Source organism: Pelobates fuscus, chromosome 9, assembly GCF_036172605.1.
Source record: "Pelobates fuscus isolate aPelFus1 chromosome 9, aPelFus1.pri, whole genome shotgun sequence".
NCBI lineage: Eukaryota > Metazoa > Chordata > Amphibia > Anura > Pelobatidae > Pelobates > Pelobates fuscus.
Genome location: NC_086325.1, coordinates 168,886,504 through 168,912,145, shown reverse-complemented (window position 1 = coordinate 168,912,145; position 25,642 = coordinate 168,886,504). Strand labels below are relative to the sequence as shown.

Below are 25,642 nucleotides of genomic sequence, written 5' to 3'. Positions count from 1 at the left end.
CATCAGTTTAGGTGACCAGGACTTCACACCAAATGCTATGGAACTCGCGCCGGATCGAAGGACTATCATGACCTGGTCACAACCTTACTTCTAGCTAACTTGGGCTAGCCACCTCTGATTCGAGTGCTCTTTGTACAGAGTGGGCGCTCAGAAGAGAGCTTTCCAGGGATGGCATTTGTTTAACCCCTTAAGGACCAAACTTCTGGAATAAAAGGGAATCATGACGTGTCACACACGTCATGTGTCCTTAAGGGGTTAAGGATGTAGACAAAGGAAATATGTTGTTTTTTTTATTAGAAATTGTTCATTGGCACAAGTGGGCTATAATTTCTAAGGGAAATTTCTAAGGGTCCACTGCGCGTAGGCCGCCACACCACACACCCACCGCTATCCTCCTTCATCTCCTCACCTTTACATTATGGATATTTATTAGATTTCCACAATCATCCAGATACTGCTTCAAATCCTTATCCTGAAAAAAAAAAAGAACAGGTTTGCATCAGTAGAGTAAAAACTGCAAATATTACATTGTAAGTGACAGTGCCGTGGTACACATCCTGCACCGGAATAACCACAACCACTTTATAGCCAGATACTGAGTGACAGCACCAGAACAAACACTCATCACCATAGTAACCACAGGTATATTACAGCCAGATAATGAGTGACAGCACTAGAACAAACACTCATCACCATAGTAACCACAGCCATATTACAGCCAGATAATGAGTGACAGCACTAGAACAAACACTCATCACCATAGTAACCACAGCCATATTACAGCCAGATAATGAGTGACAGCACTAGAACAAACACTCATCACCATAGTAACCACAGCCATATTACAGCCAGATACTGAGTGACAGCACCAAAACAAACACTGATCAACATGGTAACCACAGCCATATTACAGCCGGATACTGAGTGACAGCACCAGAACAAACACTCATCACCATGGTAACCACAGCCATATTACAGCCGGATACTGAGTGACAGCACCAGAACAAACACTATTCACCATAGTAACCACAGCCATATTACAGCCGGATACTGAGTGACAGCACCAGAACAAACACTCATCACCATGGTAACCACAGTCATATTACAGCCGGATACTGAGTGACAGCACCAGAACAAACACTCATCACCATAGTAACCACAGCCATATTACAGCCAGATAATGAGTGACAGCACTAGAACAAACACTCATCACCATGGTAACCACAGCCATATTACAGCCGGATACTGAGTGACAGCACCAGAACAAACACTCATCACCATGGTAACCACAGTCATATTACAGCCGGATACTGAGTGACAGCACCAGAACAAACACTCATCACCATAGTAACCACAGCCATATTACAGCCGGATACTGAGTGACAGCACCAGAACAAACACTCATCACCATAGTAACCACAGCCATATTACAGCCGGATACTGAGTGACAGCACCAGAACAAACACTCATCACCATAGTAACCACAGCCATATTACAGCCGGATACTGAGTGACAGCACCAGAACAAACACTCATCACCATAGTAACCACAGCCATATTACAGCCGGATACTGAGTGACAGCACCAGAACAAACACTCATCACCATAGTAACCACAGCCATATTACAGCCGGATACTGAGTGACAGCACCAGAACAAACACTCATCACCATGGTAACCACAGTCATATTACAGCCGGATACTGAGTGACAGCACCGGAACACGGACCGTTATAGCAAGAGACCCCCGTTATACCTTTATTCACTTACCAAATATTCAAAGACAAGCGTGAGTGTCCTTTCCGTGTGGATGATGTCATGGAGAGTAACAATATTTGCGTGCTTTAAATCTTTCAGAAGAGAAACTGCCAAAAAAGAAATAAATTATTATAGATGAGTAAAGTTAGAGAATGCCATGTGCCACCGATCTCAGAGCCGGGACAGAGTATTGTTATGGGGATACAGCACTACTGTGGGTGTCAGAATCACAGGATGCAGACTGTCCTCCAGGTACAATGCTAGGTGGTGTGGTATATGTTTATTATTCTACAAGTTAGCAATAAAATACATTACATACCATAATGCACCTTCGAAGGTGCGTCATACAGGCACAGGCTCACTGCGCGCCCCTCCACTGAGATAATTTCTAATAACCTGTTCTAAGGACCAACCATATGATGAATGGGTGACAAAATATCTAACAATACTGATACAGAATTTAATAATACCGATACCCTAGGGGTACTTATACCTCTGCAGTGCCCTAGGGGTACTCACCTTCTCTAATGGCTGTACACGGAGCCCCCTCTTCATGTTCCAGGCGAATTTCTTTAAGAGCAACCAAGTTCTCGGTCAGTTTGCTGCGGCCCTTGTATACTGTGGCATAGGTTCCCTAAAAAGACAGTTAGACTAAGACACAGAACCAAATGGAGAGAAGGGTCACCCTAACAAAGATCCTCTCTAAAGAGCTGCGTTTCAATACGAGTCAGACCATTGCAATAGACTGCCTGTCTCACTAAACCGGGAAAAGAACGAGAGGTTTAAGGGGTTACTCAAACCATTATAAAATATGGAGAAGGTCCCCCTCCAGCCTGTAAAAATAAAATAGAGAGTTTGACTCTGCGTCCCCCCGTCCCCCCCTGATGCTCTTATAGCTGGAAAAGCATTATCGGAAATGTAGTCAGCACCATCTGGAGTGGCGAAGGTTGCCTATCCCTTCTCTACAGAAATGAGACAATCTATGGAGTCAGTTGTAAAAAATAGGAATATTCAGCCATTATATCAGTTTCTCGCAGCTCAAGGCTTTATCCCCCTGGTACTCCGATAACACAGGATGAATACTTGGAGTGGTCTCCGGACTGGATTAGTGATCTCCTATTTTATGTAAAGCATCATATAATATAAAGTCATATAATCTCACATTCACCCCCTCCCCCCCCCGCCAACATTGGCGTTCCGTTAATTGGAATGCCAGTGGGCAGAGCAAAAAGGGGGCAGGCAATGACTTGAATCACGCCACTTGAATCACGCCACTGGCAATGACTGGTGCAGCCCAAAGAAGTGGATCTGCCTTGAATGGGGGCTGGGTTCACCCAAATAAATGACAGGTTGGCATGAATGTACCTCAACCACTCAGGCCAACTCACTGAGGAGGACCACGCAGGAAGCACTGTTTCAGTGCTCTGCTCATTGCATGGTCCTAGAATCCCCAAAAGGAGGACATGACCCTAAAATTTGGACAGACCCACTAAAATCAAGGCAATTAAGAGGTTTGGTGTCACTCACAATCCTAACACAGTATTACTGAAAGGCCATGGCTCCAGTCTCTTTATATGTTATATTAAGTTTGATTGAAGGTTATTTCCTTAAGGTACACACCTCTCCCAGTTTATCCAACTTGACGTAAGTCTCCAGTTTCCCAAAACCGATTTCCGACTGCAGGAGAGAGAGACACCAAGAATATCAGCTCATTCTGCTCGACTGTTAACAAACCACAGAAACTTTATACTCATGTGAGGCAAACATGGGGTTTATTTACTAAACTCAGAATTGCAAATGTTTAGGGCCAAGTTCTCCAACTATCTAAAATTTGCAATCTCATGTAATTTTGACAATAACTTTAGCCCTTGAGTCATTACATTGGCCACACACCTTGCGTTCTATAAATTTCTGCTCACCAGAGAAACGCGTCTAAGACGTCTGCTGAGAGGTTTGTCAAATGGGGGGCTGCTAAGAGCCAGCTTTTCCAGGTATCCCTCTGGGAGGCGAATATCCGCAGGGAGGGATAGGCGCTTATTAATATCCTGCAGAGGAGGTAAAACGACTAATTAGCATTGTGCAACGTACAAAGTCTTATACTGACTACAGCGGAGCGTGGATGACCCCGAGTGACCAGCGTTTGAGTAGTAATTCAGAACATGGTGAGTATATCGGGTCAGAGCATGCTTGAAGCTTTACCTCCGTGGATATTTTGCGAGCGGCGTTGTTCCTCATTCGCACGCGCACAGGGGACTGGACCTCGTCAGAGGAGCCCGAGGCCTGGTCACTCTCCCCGTCTGAGCCCATCTTCAAATCTTCATGCACAATCTCTGAACAAAGAGGGCATATGATTATTGGAGAAGACAGGCAGGTCCATTCCATCATACAAACAGCAGGAGCTAGGTAATGGGTGTTAGAAAGTAAGACAGACTGGTGGACCCGCTACACACAGGACTGACTGGAGGAGACGCTCACACAGTGCCGCCAGCAGGAGTGCAGACTGGAACAGGACACACAGAACTGAGTGAAGGAAAGCACTGACACAACTGAATGTATTAGAACACAAAGAACTGATTGGAGGAGAGCACTCACACAGAACTGATTGGAGGAGAGCACTTACACAGCGCTGATTGGAGGAGAGCACTCACACAGAACTGATTGGAGGAGAGCACTCACACAGTGCTGATTGGAGGAGAGCACTCACACAGTGCTGATTGGAGGAGAGCACTCACACAACACCCATTGGAGGAGAGCACTCACACAGCACCCATTGGAGGAGAGCACTCACACAGCGCTGATTGGAGGAGAGCACTCACACAGCGCCCATTGGAGGAGAGCACTCACACAGTGCTGATTGGAGGAGAGCACTCATACAGTGCTGATTGGAGGAGAGCACTCACACAGTGCTGATTTGGAGGAGAGCACTCACACAGTGCTGATTTGGAGGAGAGCACTCACACAGTGCTGATTTGGAGGAGAGCACTGACACAGTGCTGATTTGGAGGAGAGCACTCACACAGTGCTGATTGTAGGAGAGCACTCACACAGCGCTGATTGGAGGAGAGCACTCACACAACACCCATTGGAGGAGAGCACTCACACAGCACCCATTGGAGGAGAGCACTCACACAGCGCTGATTGGAGGAGAGCACTCACACAGTGCTGATTGGAGGAGAGCACTCACACAGTGCTGATTGGAGGAGAGCACTCACACAGTGCTGATTGGAGGAGAGCACTCACACAGTGCTGATTTGGAGGAGAGCACTCACACAGTGCTGATTGGAGGAGAGCACTCACACAGAACTGATTGGAGGAGAGCACTCACACAGCGCTGATTGGAGGAGAGCACTCACACAGTGCTGATTGGAGGAGAGCACTCACACAGTGCTGATTGGAGGAGAGCACCCACACAGTGCTGATTGGAGGAGAGCACTCACACAGTGCTGATTGTAGGAGAGCACTCACACAGTGCTGATTTGGAGGAGAGCACTCACACAGTGCTGATTGTAGGAGAGCACTCACACAGTGCTGATTGTAGGAGAGCACTCACACAGTGCTGATTGGAGGAGAGCACTCACACGGTGCCCATTGGAGGAGAGCACTCACACAGTGCTGATTGTAGGAGAGCACTCACACAGTGCTGATTGGAGGAGAGCACTCACACAGTGCCCATTGGAGGAGAGCACACACACAGTGCCCATTGGAGGAGAGCACTCACACAGTGCCCATTGGAGGAGAGCACTCACACAGTGCCCATTGGAGGAGAGCACTCACACAGAACTGATTGGAGGAGAGCACTCACACAGCGCTGATTGGAGGAGAGCACTCACACAGCGCCCATTGGAGGAGAGCACTCACACAGTGCTGATTGGAGGAGAGCACCCACACAGTGCTGATTGGAGGAGAGCACTCACACAGTGCTGATTGTAGGAGAGCACTCACACAGTGCTGATTTGGAGGAGAGCACTCACACAGTGCTGATTGTAGGAGAGCACTCACACAGTGCTGATTGTAGGAGAGCACTCACACAGTGCTGATTGGAGGAGAGCACTCACACGGTGCCCATTGGAGGAGAGCACTCACACAGTGCTGATTGTAGGAGAGCACTCACACAGTGCTGATTGGAGGAGAGCACTCACACAGTGCCCATTGGAGGAGAGCACACACACAGTGCCCATTGGAGGAGAGCACTCACACAGTGCCCATTGGAGGAGAGCACTCACACAGTGCCCATTGGAGGAGAGCACTCACACGGTGCCCATTGGAGGAGAGCACTCACACAGCGCTGATTGGAGGAGAGCACTCACACAGCGCCCATTGGAGGAGAGCACTCACACAGTGCTGATTGGAGGAGAGCACTCACACAGTGCCCATTTGAGGAGAGCACTCACACAGTGCTGATTGGAGGAGAGCACTCACACAGTGCTGATTTGGAGGAGAGCACTCACACAGAACTGATTGTAGGAGAGCACTCCCACAGAACTGATTGGAGGAGAGCACTCACACAGTGCTGATTGGAGGAGAGCACTCACACAGTGCTGATTGGAGGAGAGCACTCACACAGTACCCATTGGAGGAGAGCACTTACACAGTGCGGATTTGGAGGAGAGCACTCACACAGAACTGATTGGAGGAGAGCACACACACAGTGCCCATTGGAGGAGAGCACTCACACAGTGCCCATTGGAGGAGAGCACTCACACAGTGTGGATTTGGAGGAGAGCACTCACACAGTGCTGATTTGGAGGAGAGCACTCACACAGTACCCATTGGAGGAGAGCACTCACACAGAACAGATTGGAGGAGAGCACTCACACAGTGCTGATTTGGAGGAGAGCACTCACACAGTGCTGATTGGAGGAGAGCACTCACACAGTACCCATTGGAGGAGAGCACTCACACAGAACTGATTGGAGGAGAGCACTCACACAGTGCTGATTTGGAGGAGAGCACTCACACAGTACCCATTGGAGGAGAGCACTCACACAGTGCTGAATGGAGGAGAGCACTCACACAGTACCCAATGGAGGAGAGCACTCACACAGAACTGATTGGAGGAGAGCACTCACACAGTGCTGATTGGAGGAGAGCACTCACACAGTACCCAGTGGAGGAGAGCACTCACACAGAACTGATTGGAGGAGAGCACTCACACAGTGCTGATTGCTCCTTTCATTGTACAAACACTGAGCAAAGTGAGCTCTCAATGAGCGATTTAAGAAACTATTTAGTGGGGTACTGGGAGCAATTATCCATCAAGATGTAGGGAATTCCTTTGTGTATATACCTTGCAGCTCTCTGTAGAGGTCCTAAAATAAAGTGGCCGCACTCCATTAGACGCTCATCAAACTGCCATAGAATCCAGGGTATCTGGAAAACCCATCCAGCCATCAGTCACATCTCTGAACACCTCCACCCATCACCCTGCAGCCCCTCCCCAGCCTCCTTGTCATCAGTTATTAAAGGGACACTATAGTCACCAGAACAACTACAGCTTATTAGAATCATTACCTTCAGGCTTTTTGCTGTAAACACTGTCTTTTCAGAGAAAATGCAGTGTTTACATTACAGCCTAGTGATAACTTCACTGGCCACTCCTCAGATGGCTGTTAGAGATCCTTCCTGGGTCATGGCTGCCTAAAATGCATCCAAACATTCAGTGTCTCCTCCCTCTGCATGCAGACACTGAACTTTCCTCATAGAGATTCATTGATTCAATTCATCTCTATGAGGAGATGCTGATTGGCCAGGGCTGTGTTTGAATCATGCTGGCTCTGCCCCTGATCGGCCTCTTTGTCAGTCTCAGCCAATCCTATGGGGAAGCATTGTGATTGGATCAGGGCACCACTTCTGATGATGTCAGCAGACTACTTATTATTCTGAGGCAAACAGCATGCAGAGTTACAGCTTCCTGCTTGAATACAGTAAGATTTTGCTATATTTATGGAGGCATGAGGGTTCCAGGGGGGCTAGATGGTGGTTTTAACACTATAGGGTCAGGAATACATATTTGTGTTCCTGACCCTATAGAGATCCTTTAAATGTTTGTCCACTAGTTAAATGTCTTAGCGTTAGGAACAGGAAAGTACATCTGCCAGTCTGCCCATCGTAACGATAAAGCATTGTATTCAGTTCATGCCAGCTGTCACAAGGAGATCAATATAACATGTTGGCAGTTCAGACTGGCATGACGTAGCATGTAATATGTTGGCAGTTCAGACTGGTATGACATAACATGTAATGTGTTGGCAGTTCAGACTGGCATGACGTAGCATGTAATGTGTTGGCAGTACAGACTGGCATGTTATAATACACTGCAATAATTTACCATGTGCTGTAAAGCCTGTACAGAGATTTATTTATTAATAGTTAAAGAGCTTATTATATATAACTCATTAATAATAAACACTCTGGGTTTTTTAAAAGAACACTTTACAGAGACAACGTCTGACATTATTCAGCAATTCAACCAGAACGTAAATTAACTGACTCAAATGTTGGCTTTCAATTTATTTGATTTTCCACTGGAAATTGGAAAAAAGCAAGCAGTTATGGGATATTACTGCAACTAAAGCTCTACACGGCTTATACGTAGACACACACACAGGGCCACTATACACACACACACTCAGGGTCACTATACACACACACACACACTCAGGGTCACTATACACACACACACTCAGGGCCACTATACACACACACTCAGGGCCACTATACACACACACACACACAGGGCCACTATACACACACACACACTCAGGGCCACTATACACACACACTCAGGGTCACTATACACACACACTCAGGGTCACTATACACATGTGACAGACCACCTGGCACCCCAACTGGGTGCCTCCACCAATTGCTGCTTCCTACTACCTCCGAGTACTTCCAACCACTCCACTAGACACCATCAGCACCGTAGTCCCACTTCCATCGTTACAGCTTGGCTGGGGTCTCGCCATCCTCCACCCACCCTGGATGCAAGACCAGGATCCAGCTTCCAGAGGGCAGACTTCTCCTACTCCAGAGTGTAACAGGGTGCTCTTACAAGAGCAAGTGATTATAACCCAGATGAGTATAAGGAGTATAGCAATCCCCAGAGCAGGATTATGGCCCTGTGGTGTATGGCCCTTTAAAACTGTTATTGGGGCATATGGAGACTTTTGGGAACAATGCCTCTTTAAAACTGTGTCCCCAGACTGTGCAAATACTTTGTTCATGCTTTGTTACCATGGGGTTCGGTAAATGGAATTTACCGAACAAACAACTGAACAGCCGGACCACCTGCATGTGGAGTGTGCAGGCAATTTACCTCCCAGAAGCTGTGGTTAACCGCAGGTTAATGGTCGAACACTGGGTGGCCGCCGTTCGTATAATCAAACACATGGCGGAGGCCATCTTGTTTTGTCGAACGCGGTCAGCGGTGTTTTGCTGTCAAGCTCATGGAACTGAAATCGGCTACACAACGGCGCGAACACCGCTGAACCTTACCTTCTTTGGAACTTCGACACTTCGGCGGGATTCGAACGCCACTTTTTACATCGGCTATTTGCACGAATGGCCCAGTTCGTGCATTCAAAAGACATTTGAACATTATGTGAACTATGGGGAAAAGACCGTCCGCACAGCCCAAATCTGTGGAACCGTTTTGGGTAGGAAAGCCATGCTGTATGAAAACTGTATGTTTTCTGCCTGTGATAATTAAGTTAGTCCATTGTGTTCAGTAATTATATCACAGGCAGAAGGGAGGGTTTGTGTGCCTTAACTGGGAGGGTCTGACTGTATTGTAATGTGTTTGATTGGCTGTTCCACAAGACCACGTGGGTGGTAACCTTGTGGGAAAAGTTGCATATATGACAATAAACCCTCAGAATGCTGAGATTCCTTCTTGACCCTCAAATCAGAGCCTCGTCTCATACTTGGGGGGGATTATTTGTGTGTTTTCCTGTTCGCCGCTTAGGAGTGTTCGATAGCTGATCTTGTATTCGGAAAGGGAACATCTTTGGCGGCGTTAACCCCTTCTATACCTGGGGTGCCGTTACATGAGATGAGACTCTATGTTAAGGGTAGGCAGGAACTTGTTTAATGGTAGCCACAACTGGCCTTATATACAGGTCCCCATGCAAGGGGAACTCCCCCCTGGACCAGAGAGTAAACCACAGTAGAAACAAATACACAATTACATTGGCTCTCAAATCCAGGACACTCCCATACATAATAAGACAATCCCTACTCTGTGCTTTGGAGATAATTGGATCAGGAACTGTACTAAGCTAAGCTAATCTAATCTGACCTAATCCAATTATCTCCAAGCACAGAAAACATGCAATACAACAATACCCCAAAAGTACCCCTAAAACACATGGAAACCCCACAAAGTCATATCCCCTGATAGCCCCGATCTGGGGAACCAACATATCCAAAAATCACCCAGATCGGTTCAGGGGTTCGGGATTTCCATGGAAGTCATAATTTTGACTGACCATGCACTGGTCCTATGCCCAAAACAGTTCCAGGGAATTAGGGCCAACGGTCGGTCTCTCCTTATGGAGTACAAAAATACAGAAATCACATACGTTTTTAAATTGCCCATAGACTTTTGGCAGGAGGCTGGCAAGCAGGCCCCTCCAAGAACACGTGGCAGAGGCATTTCTGCCACAACACACACACACACACAGGATCACTATATACACACATACACATGGTCACTATACACACACGATCACTACACATACAGGGTCACTATACACACATACACACACGGTCACTATACACACAGGGTCACTATACACACACACAGGGTCACTATACACACACACACACACACACACAGGGCCACTAGACGCACACACACGGTCACTATACACACACATGGTCACTATACACACACACACACACAGGATCACTATATACACACACAGGGCCACTATAGACAGACACACATACTTCCTGAAAGCACATACTGCACACAGAGTGCCACTATACACAGACCCACAAGGACACAATACACACATAGGGCCACAATACACAAACAGATAGGGTCATTATACACATATAGCTACACAGTGCAACGACACATGTCCAACACTGTTTTCAGTGCAAACTATGTTATCAGCCAGTGCATATATGTTTGTGCATTCACATACACCATTGAAGCCAGTGTTCACTCATGCTCACACACGGCAGTGCTTACACAAATTGAGGCTGAGAAACGACTTGCGCACACGTACCTAGTCTGCTGCTCCTGTTCAGGTAAGAGCTCAGACTCCTGCAGACGGCGCTGTGAGGTCTGGGAATGGGCGGCTTTTGAAAGGAGCTGGCTGTGTAGTGGTGCAGGAAGGATTGCATGCTGTGGGACGAAAGGCTTCTCCCATTTCTGACGATGGGCTCTGAGGGGCAGGATAAGAGCAGGGGCAGATTGGAGAGGCAGGGCAAAAGCAGGTAAGAGGTAAAAAGGTAAGGGGCAAGACAAGAACAGGAAAGCAGTAGTGACAAGACATGCATGGGGACCAATTAGAGAGGCAAAAGCAGAGACAAGTTGGAAGAACAAGGAGGAAAAAACAATTGCAGGACAAGGGACATCATGAGCAGGAAGGATGTCAATGGAAGACAGGAGCACGAAGAAAGTGGAAGTAAGAGCAGAAAGTCAGTGGAAGATAGCAGGAAGGAAGTGCAAGTAGGAGCAGGTAGGAAGTGGAAGTACCAGCAGGAAGGAAGTGGGAATAGGAGCCGGTAAAAAGTAATTGGAAGATAAGGGCAGGAAGGAAGTGGGAGTAGGAGCAGGTAAGAAGTCAATGGAAGACAGGAGAAGGAAGGAAGTGGAAGTAAGAGCAGGAATTCAGTCGAAGACAGGAGAAGGAAGGAAGTTAAAGTAAGAGCAGGAATTCAGTGGAAGACAGGAGAAGGAAGGAAGTGGGAGTAGGAGCAGAGAAAATGTCATTGATAGATAGGAGGAGAAAGTCCGTAGACAATAAGAGCAGGAAGGAAGTCGGAGGAAGATGGGAGCAGGAAGGAAGTGGTGGCGATACATGAACATGAAAGAAGTCAGGGCAAGCACGTATTCAAAGCAGGGATCGCAGGTTGGAGTGTGGGGGTGGGGAGGGGGGCGGAAAAAGTAAAAATGAACAAATCAATTAAGACGAGGGTGAAAGTAATAATAGATTCACAAGGAGGGAAAGTGCAGGGGTTGGGGAATAGCAAGAGGAAAGATAATGGGGGGAAAAAATAAACCAAACTGAGAAAGAAACAAAGGAAAAGAAACAAACAAAAAATAGACGGAAAAACACCCAGATTTTACTCCTATTCAGCCACATGCAAAGCAACACTCACCTGTCTCCCTCCAGTCAGGAATTTGGCTATAATGATCTGGGTGTATATAGTATAACGTGTGCCACTTACCTGACCACCACGAAAATCTGTCTTCACCAGTTCTACAACCCAAATTCACACAGCCTAGAGTGATAACTTCCCGTTCTCAGTCTCCCTAATTTCTCACCAACCCTCCTCCAATCCTTGACCTCTTCTACAAAACCTCTTCACCAAATACTTGGCAGAACATCGACACTCTGTGCCTCTACCCAATTTATCCAACCAACCCACATCTGCCTACACTCTTCAGACAAGCCCTCATTGCTGTCACCTCTCTGCCCACCTTACCCTCATGATCAGGTGATGAGGGAGTGGGATAGGAGCTCACCGTTATCACTGCTGCTGTTCTCCTCCAATGCAATAGGTTCGGAGTGGTCCCCAGGGCCTTTCTCCGTTGTTCGTCCTCCCCGAAGGGTCATGGACAGTTGCCTCTTGATTTTTTTCATCCGATCCATGGTTTCCAGCTGAAAGGAAATAGAATCATAACGATTTGGGAAAAAGTAACAAAACACAAGAAAGTACTTGGGTACTATAGGTAAAGGTAGCCCTCTCGGAGAGGATGTTGGAGCTAAGGAGCCATGCCACGAGTAATTTGGTAGCAATCAATCTCAGACAGGTGGGGCTCAACACTTTATGAGGATTGTTTGGGTGTGGAAATAAGAATAAATTGGTGGAATCACAGAACTCACAGTAAATGAATTAATTCCTGTAAATTCTAATCTTCTCACCTCTCATCTACCCATGAACATTTTAAACTTTCGTACTACTATTCGTGTACATTCTAATCATCTCATTCTAATCCTCCCACCTCTCTGTTATCCCTGTACATTCTAATCTCCCCACCTCTCTGTTATCCCTGTACATTCCAATCATCCCACCTATCTGCTATCCTTGTACATTCTAATCTTCCCACCTCTCTGTTATCCCTGTACATTCTAATCATCCCACCTATCTGCTATCCTTGTACATTCTAATCTTCCCACCTGTTATCCTTGTACATTCTAATCTTCCCACCTCTCTGTTATCCCTGTACATTCCAATCATCCCACCTATCTGCTATCCTTGTACATTCTAATCTTCCCACCTCTCTGTTATCCCTGTACATTCTAATCATCCCACCTATCTGCTATCCTTGTACATTCTAATCTTCCCACCTCACTGTTATCCCTGTACATTCCAATCATCCCACCTATCTGCTATCCTTGTACATTCTAATCTTCCCACCTCTCTGTTATCCCTGTACATTCTAATCTCCCCACCTCTCTGTTATCCCTGTACATTCCAATCATCCCACCTATCTGCTATCCTTGTACATTCAAATCTTCCCACCTCTCTGTTATCCCTGTACATTCCAATCATCCCACCTATCTGCTATCCTTGTACATTCTAATCTTCCCACCTCTCTGTTATCCTTGTACATTCTAATCTTCCCACCTCTCTGTTACCCCTGTACATTCCAATCATCCCACCTATCTGCTATCCTTGTACATTCTAATCTTCCCACCTCTCTGTTATCCTTGTACATTCTAATCTTCCCACCTCTCTGTTATCCCTGTACATTCCAATCATCCCACCTATCTGCTATCCTTGTACATTCTAATCTTCCCACCTCTCTGTTATCCCTGTACATTCTAATCATCCCACCTATCTGCTATCCTTGTACATTCTAATCTTCCCACCTGTTATCCTTGTACATTCTAATCTCCCCACCTCTCTGTTATCCCTGTACATTCCAATAATCCCACCTATCTGCTATCCTTGTACATTCTAATCTTCCCACCTCTCTGTTATCCCTGTACATTCTAATCTCCCCACCTATCTGCTATCCTTGTACATTCCAATCATCCCACCTATCTGCTATCCTTGTACATTCTAATCTTCCCACCTCTCTGTTATCCCTGTACATTCTAATCATCCCACCTATCTGCTATCCTTGTACATTCTAATCTTCCCACCTGTTATCCTTGTACATTCTAATCTTCCCACCTCTCTGTTATCCCTGTACATTCCAATCATCCCACCTATCTGCTATCCTTGTACATTCTAATCTTCCCACCTCTCTGTTATCCCTGTACATTCTAATCATCCCACCTATCTGCTATCCTTGTACATTCTAATCTTCCCACCTCACTGTTATCCCTGTACATTCCAATCATCCCACCTATCTGCTATCCTTGTACATTCTAATCTTCCCACCTCTCTGTTATCCCTGTACATTCTAATCCCCCCACCTCTCTGTTATCCCTGTACATTCCAATCATCCCACCTATCTGCTATCCTTGTACATTCTAATCTTCCCACCTCTCTGTTACCCCTGTACATTCCAATCATCCCACCTATCTGCTATCCTTGTACATTCTAATCTTCCCACCTCTCTGTTATCCTTGTACATTCTAATCTTCCCACCTCTCTGTTATCCCTGTACATTCCAATCATCCCACCTATCTGCTATCCTTGTACATTCTAATCTTCCCACCTCTCTGTTATCCCTGTACATTCTAATCATCCCACCTATCTGCTATCCTTGTACATTCTAATCTTCCCACCTGTTATCCTTGTACATTCTAATCTCCCCACCTCTCTGTTATCCCTGTACATTCCAATCATCCCACCTATCTGCTATCCTTGTACATTCTAATCTTCCCACCTCTGTTATCCCTGTACATTCTAATCATCCCACCTATCTGCTATCCTTGTACATTCTAATCTTCCCACCTCACTGTTATCCCTGTACATTCCAATCATCCCACCTATCTGCTATCCTTGTACATTCTAATCTTCCCACCTCTCTGTTATCCCTGTACATTCCAATCATCCCACCTATCTGCTATCCTTGTACATTCTAATCTTCCCACCTCTCTGTTATCCTTGTACATTCTAATCTTCCCACCTCTCTGTTATCCCTGTACATTCCAATCATCCCACCTATCTGCTATCCTTGTACATTCTAATCTTCCCACCTATCTGCTATCCTTGTACATTCTAATCTTCCCACCTGTTATCTTTGTACATTCTAATCTTCCCACCTCTCTGTTATCCCTGTACATTCCAATCATCCCACCTATCTGCTATCCTTGTACATTCTAACCTTCCCACCTCTCTGTTATCCCTGTACATTCTAATCATCCCACCTATCTGCTATCCTTGTACATTCTAATCTTCCCACCTCACTGTTATCCCTGTACATTCCAATCATCCCACCTATCTGCTATCCTTGTACATTCTAATCTTCCCACCTCTCTGTTATCCCTGTACATTCCAATCATCCCACCTATCTGCTATCCTTGTACATTCTAATCTTCCCACCTCTCTGTTATCCCTGTACATTCTAATCATCCCACCTATCTGCTATCCTTGTACATTCTAATCTTCCCACCTCACTGTTATCCCTGTACATTCCAATCATCCCACCTATCTGCTATCCTTGTACATTCTAATCTTCCCACCTCTCTGTTATCCCTGTACATTCTAATCATCCCACCTATCTGCTATCCTTGTACATTCTAATCTTCCCACCTCACTGTTATCCCTGTACATTCCAATCATCCCACCTATCTGCTATCCTTGTACATTCTAATCTTCCCACCTCTCTGTTATCCCTGTACATTCCAATCATCCCACCTATCTGCTATCCTTGTACATTCTAATCTTCCCACCTCTCTGTTATCCCTGTACATTCTAATCTTCCCACATCTCTGTTATCCCTGTACATTCCAATCATCCCACCTCTCTGCTATCCTTGTACATTCTAAACTTACCACCTCTTTGCTATCCATGTACATTCTAATCTCCCCACCTATCTGCTATCCTTGTATATTCTAATCTTCCCACCTCTCTGTTATCCATGTACATTCTAATCTTTCCGTCTCTCTGCTATCCCTGTACATTCTAATCTTCCCGCCTCTCTGCTATCCCTGTACATTCTACTCTACCCACCTCACTGCTATCCATGTACATTCTAATCCCATTTATCTGCTATCCCTGTACATTCTAATCTTCCCACCTCTCTGCTATCCCTGTACATTCTAATCTCCCCACCTCTCTGCTATCCTTGTACATTATAATATCCCCACCTATCTGCTATCCTTGTACATTCTAATATCCCCACCTATCTGCTATTCCTGTACACCCTAATCTTCCCAGCTCTCTGCTATCACTGTACATTCTATTCTTCTCATCTCTCTGCTAACCATGTACATTCTACTCCCCACCTCACTGCTATCATGTGCATTCTAATCCCACTTATCTGCTATCCCTGTACATTCTAATCTTCCCAGTTCTCTACTATCCCTGTACATTCTACTCCCCACCTCACTGCTATCATGTACATTCTAATCCCATTTATCTGCTATCCCTGTACATTCTAATCTTCCCAGCTCTCTACTATCCCTGTACAGTCTAATCTCCACACCTCTCTACTATCCCTGTACAGTCTAATCTCCACACCTCTCTGCTATCCCTGTACATTCTAATTTTTCCATCTGTCTGCTATTCATGTACATTCTAATCTTCCAATCTCTTTGCCACCCTTGTATAAATTAATTCTCTCATCACACTGGGGTGAGGCACACACAACGGAGCTGGGAGAAGTAGAAGGCACACAAAGGGGCTGGGGTAGTAAGAGACACACAAAGGGGAAAAGGAGGATGAGATACACTAAAGTAGTTGTAAGATACATGAGGAGAAGCTGATTGCAGAGCTTGGCGTTTTGCTGCGCGTGCGCAATAGTCTTCCAATGCTTTCCTATAGGAAAGCATTGGATTGGCTGAGATCATCAAAATTGATGATCGCAGCCAAGGAGGCAGGGCCAGCTGCGGCAAGACCAGCACAGCGTGGGGGGAAAAGGGTGAGTAAAACCCCCTTACCCATGTGATTGGAGGGGGACCGATCACCTAAACACACACTCACTCATTGACACACACACACACTCGCTCACTGACACACACATAGAAGCGGTCCCAAAACAGAACCCTGAGGGACACCACTTACCACTTTTGTCCAGCCCGAAAATTTACCATTAATGACAACTCACTGTACTCTATCCTCAAGCCAATGTTCTACCCAAGAACAAGAATATTCATCTAGACCAATTTCTTTTAGTTTGAAGACTAACCTATTGTGAGGAACTGTATCAAATGCCTTGGCAAAATCCAAGTAGATCACATCCACTGCAACACCCTGATCTATATTTCTACTTACTTCTTCGTAGAATGCAATTAGATTAGTTTGACATGACTTATGTTTCATAAAACCATGCTGATTATTTCTAATAACAAAGTTCTTCAGAATTCATTCCTGAATATTATCCCTTAATAGTCCTTCAAATATTTTCCCAGTCGCAATAGTTAAGCTCACAGGTCTATAATTTCCAGGCAAGGATTTTGAACCCTTTTTAAATATAGGAACAACATCTGCCTTCCTCCAATCCTCCGGTACAATACCCGAAACAAAATAATCTTGAAAGATTAAATACAGAGGTTCACTTATTTCCCCACTTAGCTCCTTAAATACTAGTGGGTAAATACCGTCAGGCCCCCGTGCTTTATTTACATTAATTTTCTTTACCTGCTGTAGCACCTTGTCTCAAGTCATCCAATCACAAGTTATCTGCAAGTTTTTTGCAGCAATCATTTGCATATCTCTTGCCATGGGATCCACATTAATATATACTGAAGAAAAATAATTATTTAAAATTTCTGCCTTTTCCTGGTCTTCATTAACTAACAGAACTATCTCTGTTTCCAGTGTATCTACACTTTCATTTTTTTTATTATTTTTTTTAGAATTGATGTACTTTTGGGGTTGGTTTTGCATTCTTTGGCTATCAATTTCTCATTTTCTAGTTTAGCCACTTTAATTGCCTTTTTTGCCAGCATTATTGGCTTCCTTATATCTTATATAGGATGCCTCTGATTTAAATGCTTTAAATGCCCTTTTCTTATTTTTAATCTCTTTTTTTACTTCTCTACTAAGCCACATTGGTGAGTGTGTGTCAGTGAGCGAGTGTGTGCGTGTCAGTGAGCGAGTGTGTGTGTCAGTGAGCGAGTGTGTGTGTCAGTGAGCGAGTGTGTGTGTCAGTGAGCGAGTGTGTGTGTCAGTGAGCGAGTGTGTGTGTCAGTGAGTGAGTGTGTGTGACAGTGAGTGAGCGTGTCTGTAAACCACAAACACAACACTTCTACTCCTGTACATTCTATAAACCACAAACACAACCCTTCTACTCCTGTACATTCTGTAAACCAAACACAACCCTGCTACTCCTGTACATTCTATAAACCACAAACACAACCCTTCTACTCCTGTACATTCTGTAAACCACAAACACAACCCTACTACTCCTGTACATTCTATAAACCACAAACACAACCCTGCTACTCCTGTACATTCTATAAACCACAAACACAACCCTGCTACTCCTGTACATTCTATAAACCACAAACACAACCCTGCTACTCCTGTACATTCTATAAACCACAAACACAACCCTGCTACTCCTGTACATTCTATAAACCACAAACACAACCCTTCTACTCCTGTACGTTCTGTAAACAACAAACACAACCCTGCTACTCCTGTACATTCTATAAACCACAAACACAACCCTGCTACTCCTGTACATTCTATAAACCACAAACACAACCCTTCTACTCCTGTACGTTCTGTAAACCACAAACACAACCCTGCTACTCCTGTACATTCTATAAACCACAAAAACAACCCTTCTACTCCTGTACATTCTATAAACCACAAACACAACCCTGCTACGCCTGTACATTCTATAAACCACAAACACAACCCTTCTACTCCTGTACATTCTATAAACCACAAACACAACCCTGCTACTCCTGTACATTCTATAAACCACAAAAACAACCCTGCTACTCCTGTACATTCTATAAACCATAAACACAACCCTGCTACTCCTGTACATTCTATAAACCACAAAAACAACCCTGCTACTCCTGTACATTCTATAAACCATAAGCACAACCCTGCTACTTCCGTACATTCTATAAACCACAAACACAACCCTGCTACTCCTGTACATTCTATAAACCACAAACACAACCCTTCTACGCCTGTACATTCTATAAACCATAAACAGAACCCTGCTACGCCTGTACATTCTATAAACCACAAACACAACCCTTCTACGCCTGTACATTCTATAAACCATAAACAGAACCCTGCTACTTCCGTACATTCTATAAACCACAAACACAACCCTGCTACTCCTGTACATTCTATAAACCATAAACACAACCCTGCTACTCCTGTACATTCTATAAACCACAAACACAACCCTTCTACGCCTGTACATTCTATAAACCATAAACAGAACCCTGCTACGCCTGTACATTCTATTAACCATAAACACAACCCCGCTACTCCTGTACATTCTATTAACCACAAACACAACCCTGCTACTCCCGTACATTCTATAAACCATAAACACAACCCTGCTACTCCTGTACATTCTATTAACCACAAACACAACCCTGCTACTCCTGTACATTCTATAAACCACAAACACAACCCTGCTACTCCTGTACATTCTATAAACCATAAGCACAACCCTGCTACTCCTGTACATTCTATAAACCACAAACACAACCCTTCTACTCCTGTACATTCTATAAACCACAAACACAACCCTGCTACTCCTGTACATTCTATAAACCACAAACACAACCCTGCTACTCCTGTACATTCTATAAACCACAAACACAACCCTTCTACTCCTGTACGTTCTGTAAACAACAAACACAACCCTGCTACTCCTGTACATTCTATAAACCACAAACACAACCCTTCTACTCCTGTACATTCTATAAACCACAAACACAACCCTGCTACTCCTGTACATTCTATAAACCACAAACACAGCCCTTCTACTCCTGTACATTCTATAAACCACAAACACAACCCTTCTACTCCTGTACATTCTATAAACCACAAACACAACCCTGCTACTCCTGTACGTTCTGTAAACAACAAACACAACCCTGCTACTCCTGTACATTCTATAAACCACAAACACAACCCTTCTACTCCTGTACGTTCTGTAAACAACAAACACAACCCTGCTACTCCTGTACATTCTATAAACCATAAGCACAACCCTGCTACTCCTGTACATTCTATAAACCACAGACACAACCCTTCTACTCCTGTACGTTCTGTAAACAACAAACACAACCCTGCTACTCCTGTACATTCTATAAACCATAAGCACAACCCTGCTACTCCTGTACATTCTATAAACCACAGACACAACCCTTCTACTCCTGTACGTTCTGTAAACAACAAACACAACCCTGCTACTCCTGTACATTCTATAAACCATAAGCACAACCCTGCTACTCCTGTACATTCTATAAACCATAAGCACAACCCTGCTACTCCTGTACATTCTATAAACCACAGACACAACCCTTCTACTCCTGTACGTTCTGTAAACAACAAACACAACCCTGCTACTCCTGTACATTCTATAAACCACAAACACAACCCTGCTACTCCTGTACATTCTATAAACCATAAACACAACCCTGCTACTCCCGTACATTCTATAAACCACAGACACAACCCTGCTACTCCTGTACATTCTAACACACTTCATAATACAACTCTTCAAACACACAACACAAAAACTCTGCTATTCGTATACACACGTCTCTCTGCCATTCCTGTATATTTTAACATAAATCACTATTCTATTCCTGTACATTCTAACAAATATATTTATATTTACCGGTTCTCACCGATATCGGTCTTTATAGTACTAGTACATCCTATCTCTGTATAGTGCATCCTATCTCTGTATAGTACCAGCTATCTCTGTATAGTGCATCCTATCTCTGTATAGTACCAGCTATCTCTGTATAGTGCATCCTATCTCTGTATAGTACCAGCTATCTCTGTATAGTGCATCCTATCTCTGTATAGTACCAGCTATCTCTGTATAGTGCATCCTATCTCTGTATAGTACCAGCTATCTCTGTATAGTGCATCCTATCTCTGTATAGTACCAGCTATCTCTGTATAGTGCACCCTATCTCTGTATAGTACCAGCTATCTCTGTATAGTGCACCCTATCTCTGTATAGTACCAGCTATCTCTGTATAGTGCACCCTATCTCTGTATAGTACCAGCTATCTCTGTATAGTGCACCCTATCTCTGTATAGTACCAGCTATCCCTGTATAGTGCACCCTATCTCTGTATAGTACCAGCTATCCCTGTATAGTGCACCCTATCTCTGTATAGTACTAGCTATCCCTGTATAGTGCACCCTATCTCTGTATAGTACTAGCTATCCCTGTATAGTGCACCCTATCTCTGTATAGTACTAGCTATCCCTGTATAGTGCACCCTATCTCTGTATAGTACCAGCTATCCCTGTATAGTACATCCTATCTCTGTATAGTACCAGCTATCTCTGTATAGTGCATCCTATCTCTGTATAGTACCAGCTATCTCTGTATAGTGCATCCTATCTCTGTATAGTACTAGCTATCCCTGTATAGTGCACCCTATCTCTGTATAGTACCAGCTATCCCTGTATAGTACATCCTATCTCTGTATAGTACCAGCTATCTCTGTATAGTGCATCCTATCTCTGTATAGTGCATCCTATCTCTGTATAGTGCAACCTATCTCTGTATAGTGCAACCTATCTCTGTATAGTACTAGCTATCCCTGTATAGTGCACCCTATCTCTGTATAGTACTAGCTATCTCTGTATAGTACATCCTATCTCTGTATAGTACCAGCTATCTCTGTATAGTGAATCATATCTCGGTATAGTACCAGCTATCTCTGTGTAGTGAATCCTATCTCTAGCTATCCCTGTATAATACATCCTATCTCTGTATAGTACCAGCGATCTCCTATCTCTCTATAGTACATCCTCTCTATATAGTACCAGCAATCTCTATATAGTACCAGCAATCTCTGTATAGTACCAGCTATCCCTTTATAGTACATCCTATCTCTGTATAGTACCAGCTATCTTTGTATAGTACATCCTACCTCTGTATAGTACATCCTATCTCTGCATAGTACCAGCAATCCCTTTATAGTACATCCTATCTCTGTATAGTACCAGTTATCTCTGTATACACCCTCTTGCTGTCTCTGTATAGTGCATCCTATCTCTGTATACACCCCCTTGCTGTCTCTGTATAGTGCATCCTATCTCTGTATACACCCCCTTGCTGTCTCTGTATAGTGCATCCTATCTCTGTATAGTACCAGCTATCTCTGTATAGTGCATCCTATCTCTGTATAGTACCAGCTATCTCTGTATAGTACCAGCTATCCCTGTATAGTGCATCCTATCTCTGTATAGTACCAGCTATCCCTGTATACACCCCTTGCAATCTGTCACTAACCCCCCCATTAACATGTTACCCCAGCTGTGTTCCCTGCTCCCAGCATACAGTGTGCTGCCCCTGCCCTGTTGTCCACACCCTGCCAAGCTGCTCACCCTGTTTGTGAAGGGCAGAGAGTCAATGACATGAATTAGGCCCAGCAGCCAGGTCTCTGTAATCCTCAGCCATTGTTCCTGTGCTGAAACCCCTCCTTCCCCCCCAGACTGAGCCTGTGCCCTCCTCTTCCTGCCCCCCTCCTTACCCAGGCTGTCTCCTCCCTGCCCTCCCCCTGCCCCTACCCAGGCTGTCTCCTCCCTGCCCTCCCCCTGCTATCCCTCTCTCACCGCCTCTGCCATGGGTGTGTGTCAGCCTACCCTCCTCCTGTTATCCTGAGCTCAGAGCCCACTGCTGTCTCTGCGTTATTCATACACCTCTACCAATACATCTATGGATCCAAATATCTGCCCTATGATATACAGCGTGTATCACTCAGTGCTGTCCTATGATATACAGTGTGTACCACTAAGTGCTGTCCTATGATATACAGTGTGTATCACTCAGTGCTGTCCTATGATATACAGTGTGTGTCACTCAGTGCTGTCCTATGATATACAGTGTGTATCACTCAGTGCTGTCCTATGATATACAGTGTGTGTCACTCAGTGCTGCCCTATGATATACAGTGTGTATCACTCAGTGCTGCCCTATGATATACAGTGTGTATCACTCAGTGCTCTCCTATGATATACAGTGTGTGTCACTCAGTGCTGTCCTATGATATACAGTGTGTATCACTCAGTGCTGTCCTATGATATACAGTGTGTCTCGCTCGGTGCTGTCCTATGATATACAGTGTGTATCACTCAGTGCTGTCCTATGATATACAGTGTGTATCACTCAGTGCTGCCCTATGATATACAGCGTGTATCACTCAGTGCTGTCCTATGATATACAGTGTGTATCACTCAGTGCTCTCCTATGATATACAGTGTGTGTCACTCAGTGCTGTCCTATGATATACAGTGTGTATCACTCAGTGCTGTCCTATGATATACAGTGTGTATAACTCAGTGCTGCCCTATGATATACAGTGTATCACTCAGTGCTGTCCTATGATATACAGTGTGTATCACTCAGTGTTGTCCTATGATATACAGTGTGTATCACTCAGTACTATCCCATGATATACAGTGTGTATCACTCAGTGCTGTCCTATAATATACAGTGTATCACTCAGTGCTGTCCTATAATATACAGTGTGTATAACTCAGTGCTGTCCTATGATATACAGTGTGTATAACTCAGTGCTGTCCTATGATATACAGTGTGTATAACTCAGTGCTGCCCTATGATATACAGTGTATCACTCAGTGCTGTCCTATGATATACAGTGTGTATCACTCAGTGTTGTCCTATGATATACAGTGTGTATCACTCAGTACTATCCCATGATATACAGTGTGTACCACTCAGTGCTGTCCCATGATATACAGTGAGTACCACTCAGTTCTGTCCCATGATATACAGTGTGTACCACTCAGTGCTGTCCTATGATATACAGTTTAACGGTATACCCAGGTATAAGAGGGGTTAATACCACTGATGACGTTCACCTTACGAATGGAGAGACAGCTAACGAGAGCTCCAATCAGCTGAACAGGTACCATACGAAATCCTTCACGTATCAAACAGCCGAACAAGTAAACCATACGAATCCAATACCCCCAAGTACGAGACCAAGCTCCGTATTGAGGGTTAAGCAGAGATCCGATTTAATGTGGGCTACCTGCCCGGTATTTATGCGGTATTCCACCAGGTGGACACTCCCCAAGGGGACCTGGTGGAAAACTGGGATAATAATAAAACAGTAGCCAATCACAGTGACTCAGACATAAACACTCCCCTTTAGCTGGAGATTTGCCTCTATCCTGGAGATAATTGGGGAAGTAATCCAATTATCTCCCAGGATAGAGGCAAATCGCCATTTTACATGTAACAGTAAAAACACAAAATGTATAACAGGGAAAATACCGAATGCACTAGGTACAATTATTGTATCCCCAGATAGCTTAGACCGGAGCGTGCATTATTACCGAATGGCGCTCAGATCACATACATACAGTTCAATCTCCATGGAGCCAAGGTCTTTCACATAGTCTTTCGGTATATGAATGGGCTCCATGGCATAGCTATCTGGGTTAAGTCCATTCGTGCGGAAAAAGTACCTGTGACGAAGTGCCCTTCGCTACTTGGGCCTGGAGAGGACTGCTTTCCCGCCTCTTGCCCTGTGACTATGGACCCTGGGACATTTGGCCCATTCAATTCAGTATGATAGGAGTTATGTATTTTTGTATTTTACTGGTAACATGTGCTCAATGGAGTCTGCCTCTATCCCTGGATATAATTGGATTATTTTCCCCATTGTCTCCAGGATAGAGGGCTCTGTAAAACCGGTTTGGGCCAGATAGCCATGCTGCCAGCCAGGCCCCAAAAGATACTTTACTAACTTCTGAACCCCTGGTCTGATTCATGCCATTTTTTGATATGTTGTTCCCCTGAATGGATTGATTGTGAATATATAATATAATTATGTGAATGTGTTGTATATTTTAGAAGTTATGAATATGCTGTAAAAACTGTATTTGTCCTGCCTGTGATAAATTACGTTAACCCATTGTGTTCAGTAATTATATTACAGGCAGAGGGGAGGATTTTATGTGTTTGTGCTTGGTGTGCCTTCTGTTTTACTGTACGGGATTGGTTACATGTTGTCCCTCCCTGTGGGATGTCCCCTTGCATAAAATTCTGTGTGTGCTAATTAAAGTCAGATCATCTTGAAACTTTCTTGAAGCCTTGGCTCATGTTTGGGGGAAGGGATACCTACACTCTGGGGATTGCTACAATCACTATACTCCCCAGGGTATGACCACTAAACTCTGCTAAGAGCTTGTTCCTGCTCTCTGGGGAAAGAGAGGTTCACCCACGGGAAGCTGGATCCTGGTATTGAGTCCAGGGTGGGTGGAGACGGCGAGACCCCGGCGCAGCTGCATTGCTGGAAGTGGTGTCCGCAGTGCTGATGGTGTCGGTTGGAGTGCTTGGAGTCCTCAGCGAGCACTAGGAGCATCGATTGGCGGAGGTACT

The 25,642-nt window shown here is 44.7% G+C and overlaps 1 protein-coding gene across 3 annotated transcripts in view; it reads right to left on the bottom strand.

Annotated features, from left to right (window-relative positions):
• Positions 1 to 22,731, bottom strand: part of CDK16 (cyclin dependent kinase 16) — a 36,483-nt gene extending 13,752 nt beyond the window's left edge. For 2 of the 3 annotated variants that reach the window (XM_063433063.1, XM_063433064.1), the window contains exons 1-9: positions 22,618 to 22,731; positions 12,458 to 12,593; positions 10,992 to 11,150; positions 3,955 to 4,085; positions 3,675 to 3,800; positions 3,376 to 3,432; positions 2,275 to 2,389; positions 1,768 to 1,862; positions 410 to 472 (exon numbers count right to left, since the gene is read on the bottom strand). In XM_063433063.1, coding sequence (XP_063289133.1) covers positions 410 to 472; positions 1,768 to 1,862; positions 2,275 to 2,389; positions 3,376 to 3,432; positions 3,675 to 3,800; positions 3,955 to 4,085; positions 10,992 to 11,150; positions 12,458 to 12,584 — 873 coding nt within the window. In that variant the 5' untranslated portion in view covers positions 12,585 to 12,593; positions 22,618 to 22,731. The remainder of the gene's footprint in view (positions 1 to 409; positions 473 to 1,767; positions 1,863 to 2,274; positions 2,390 to 3,375; positions 3,433 to 3,674; positions 3,801 to 3,954; positions 4,086 to 10,991; positions 11,151 to 12,457; positions 12,594 to 22,617) is intronic. The other variant, XM_063433065.1, reaches the window with a different exon arrangement.
• Between the last annotated feature and the right edge of the window lie 2,911 nt (positions 22,732 to 25,642).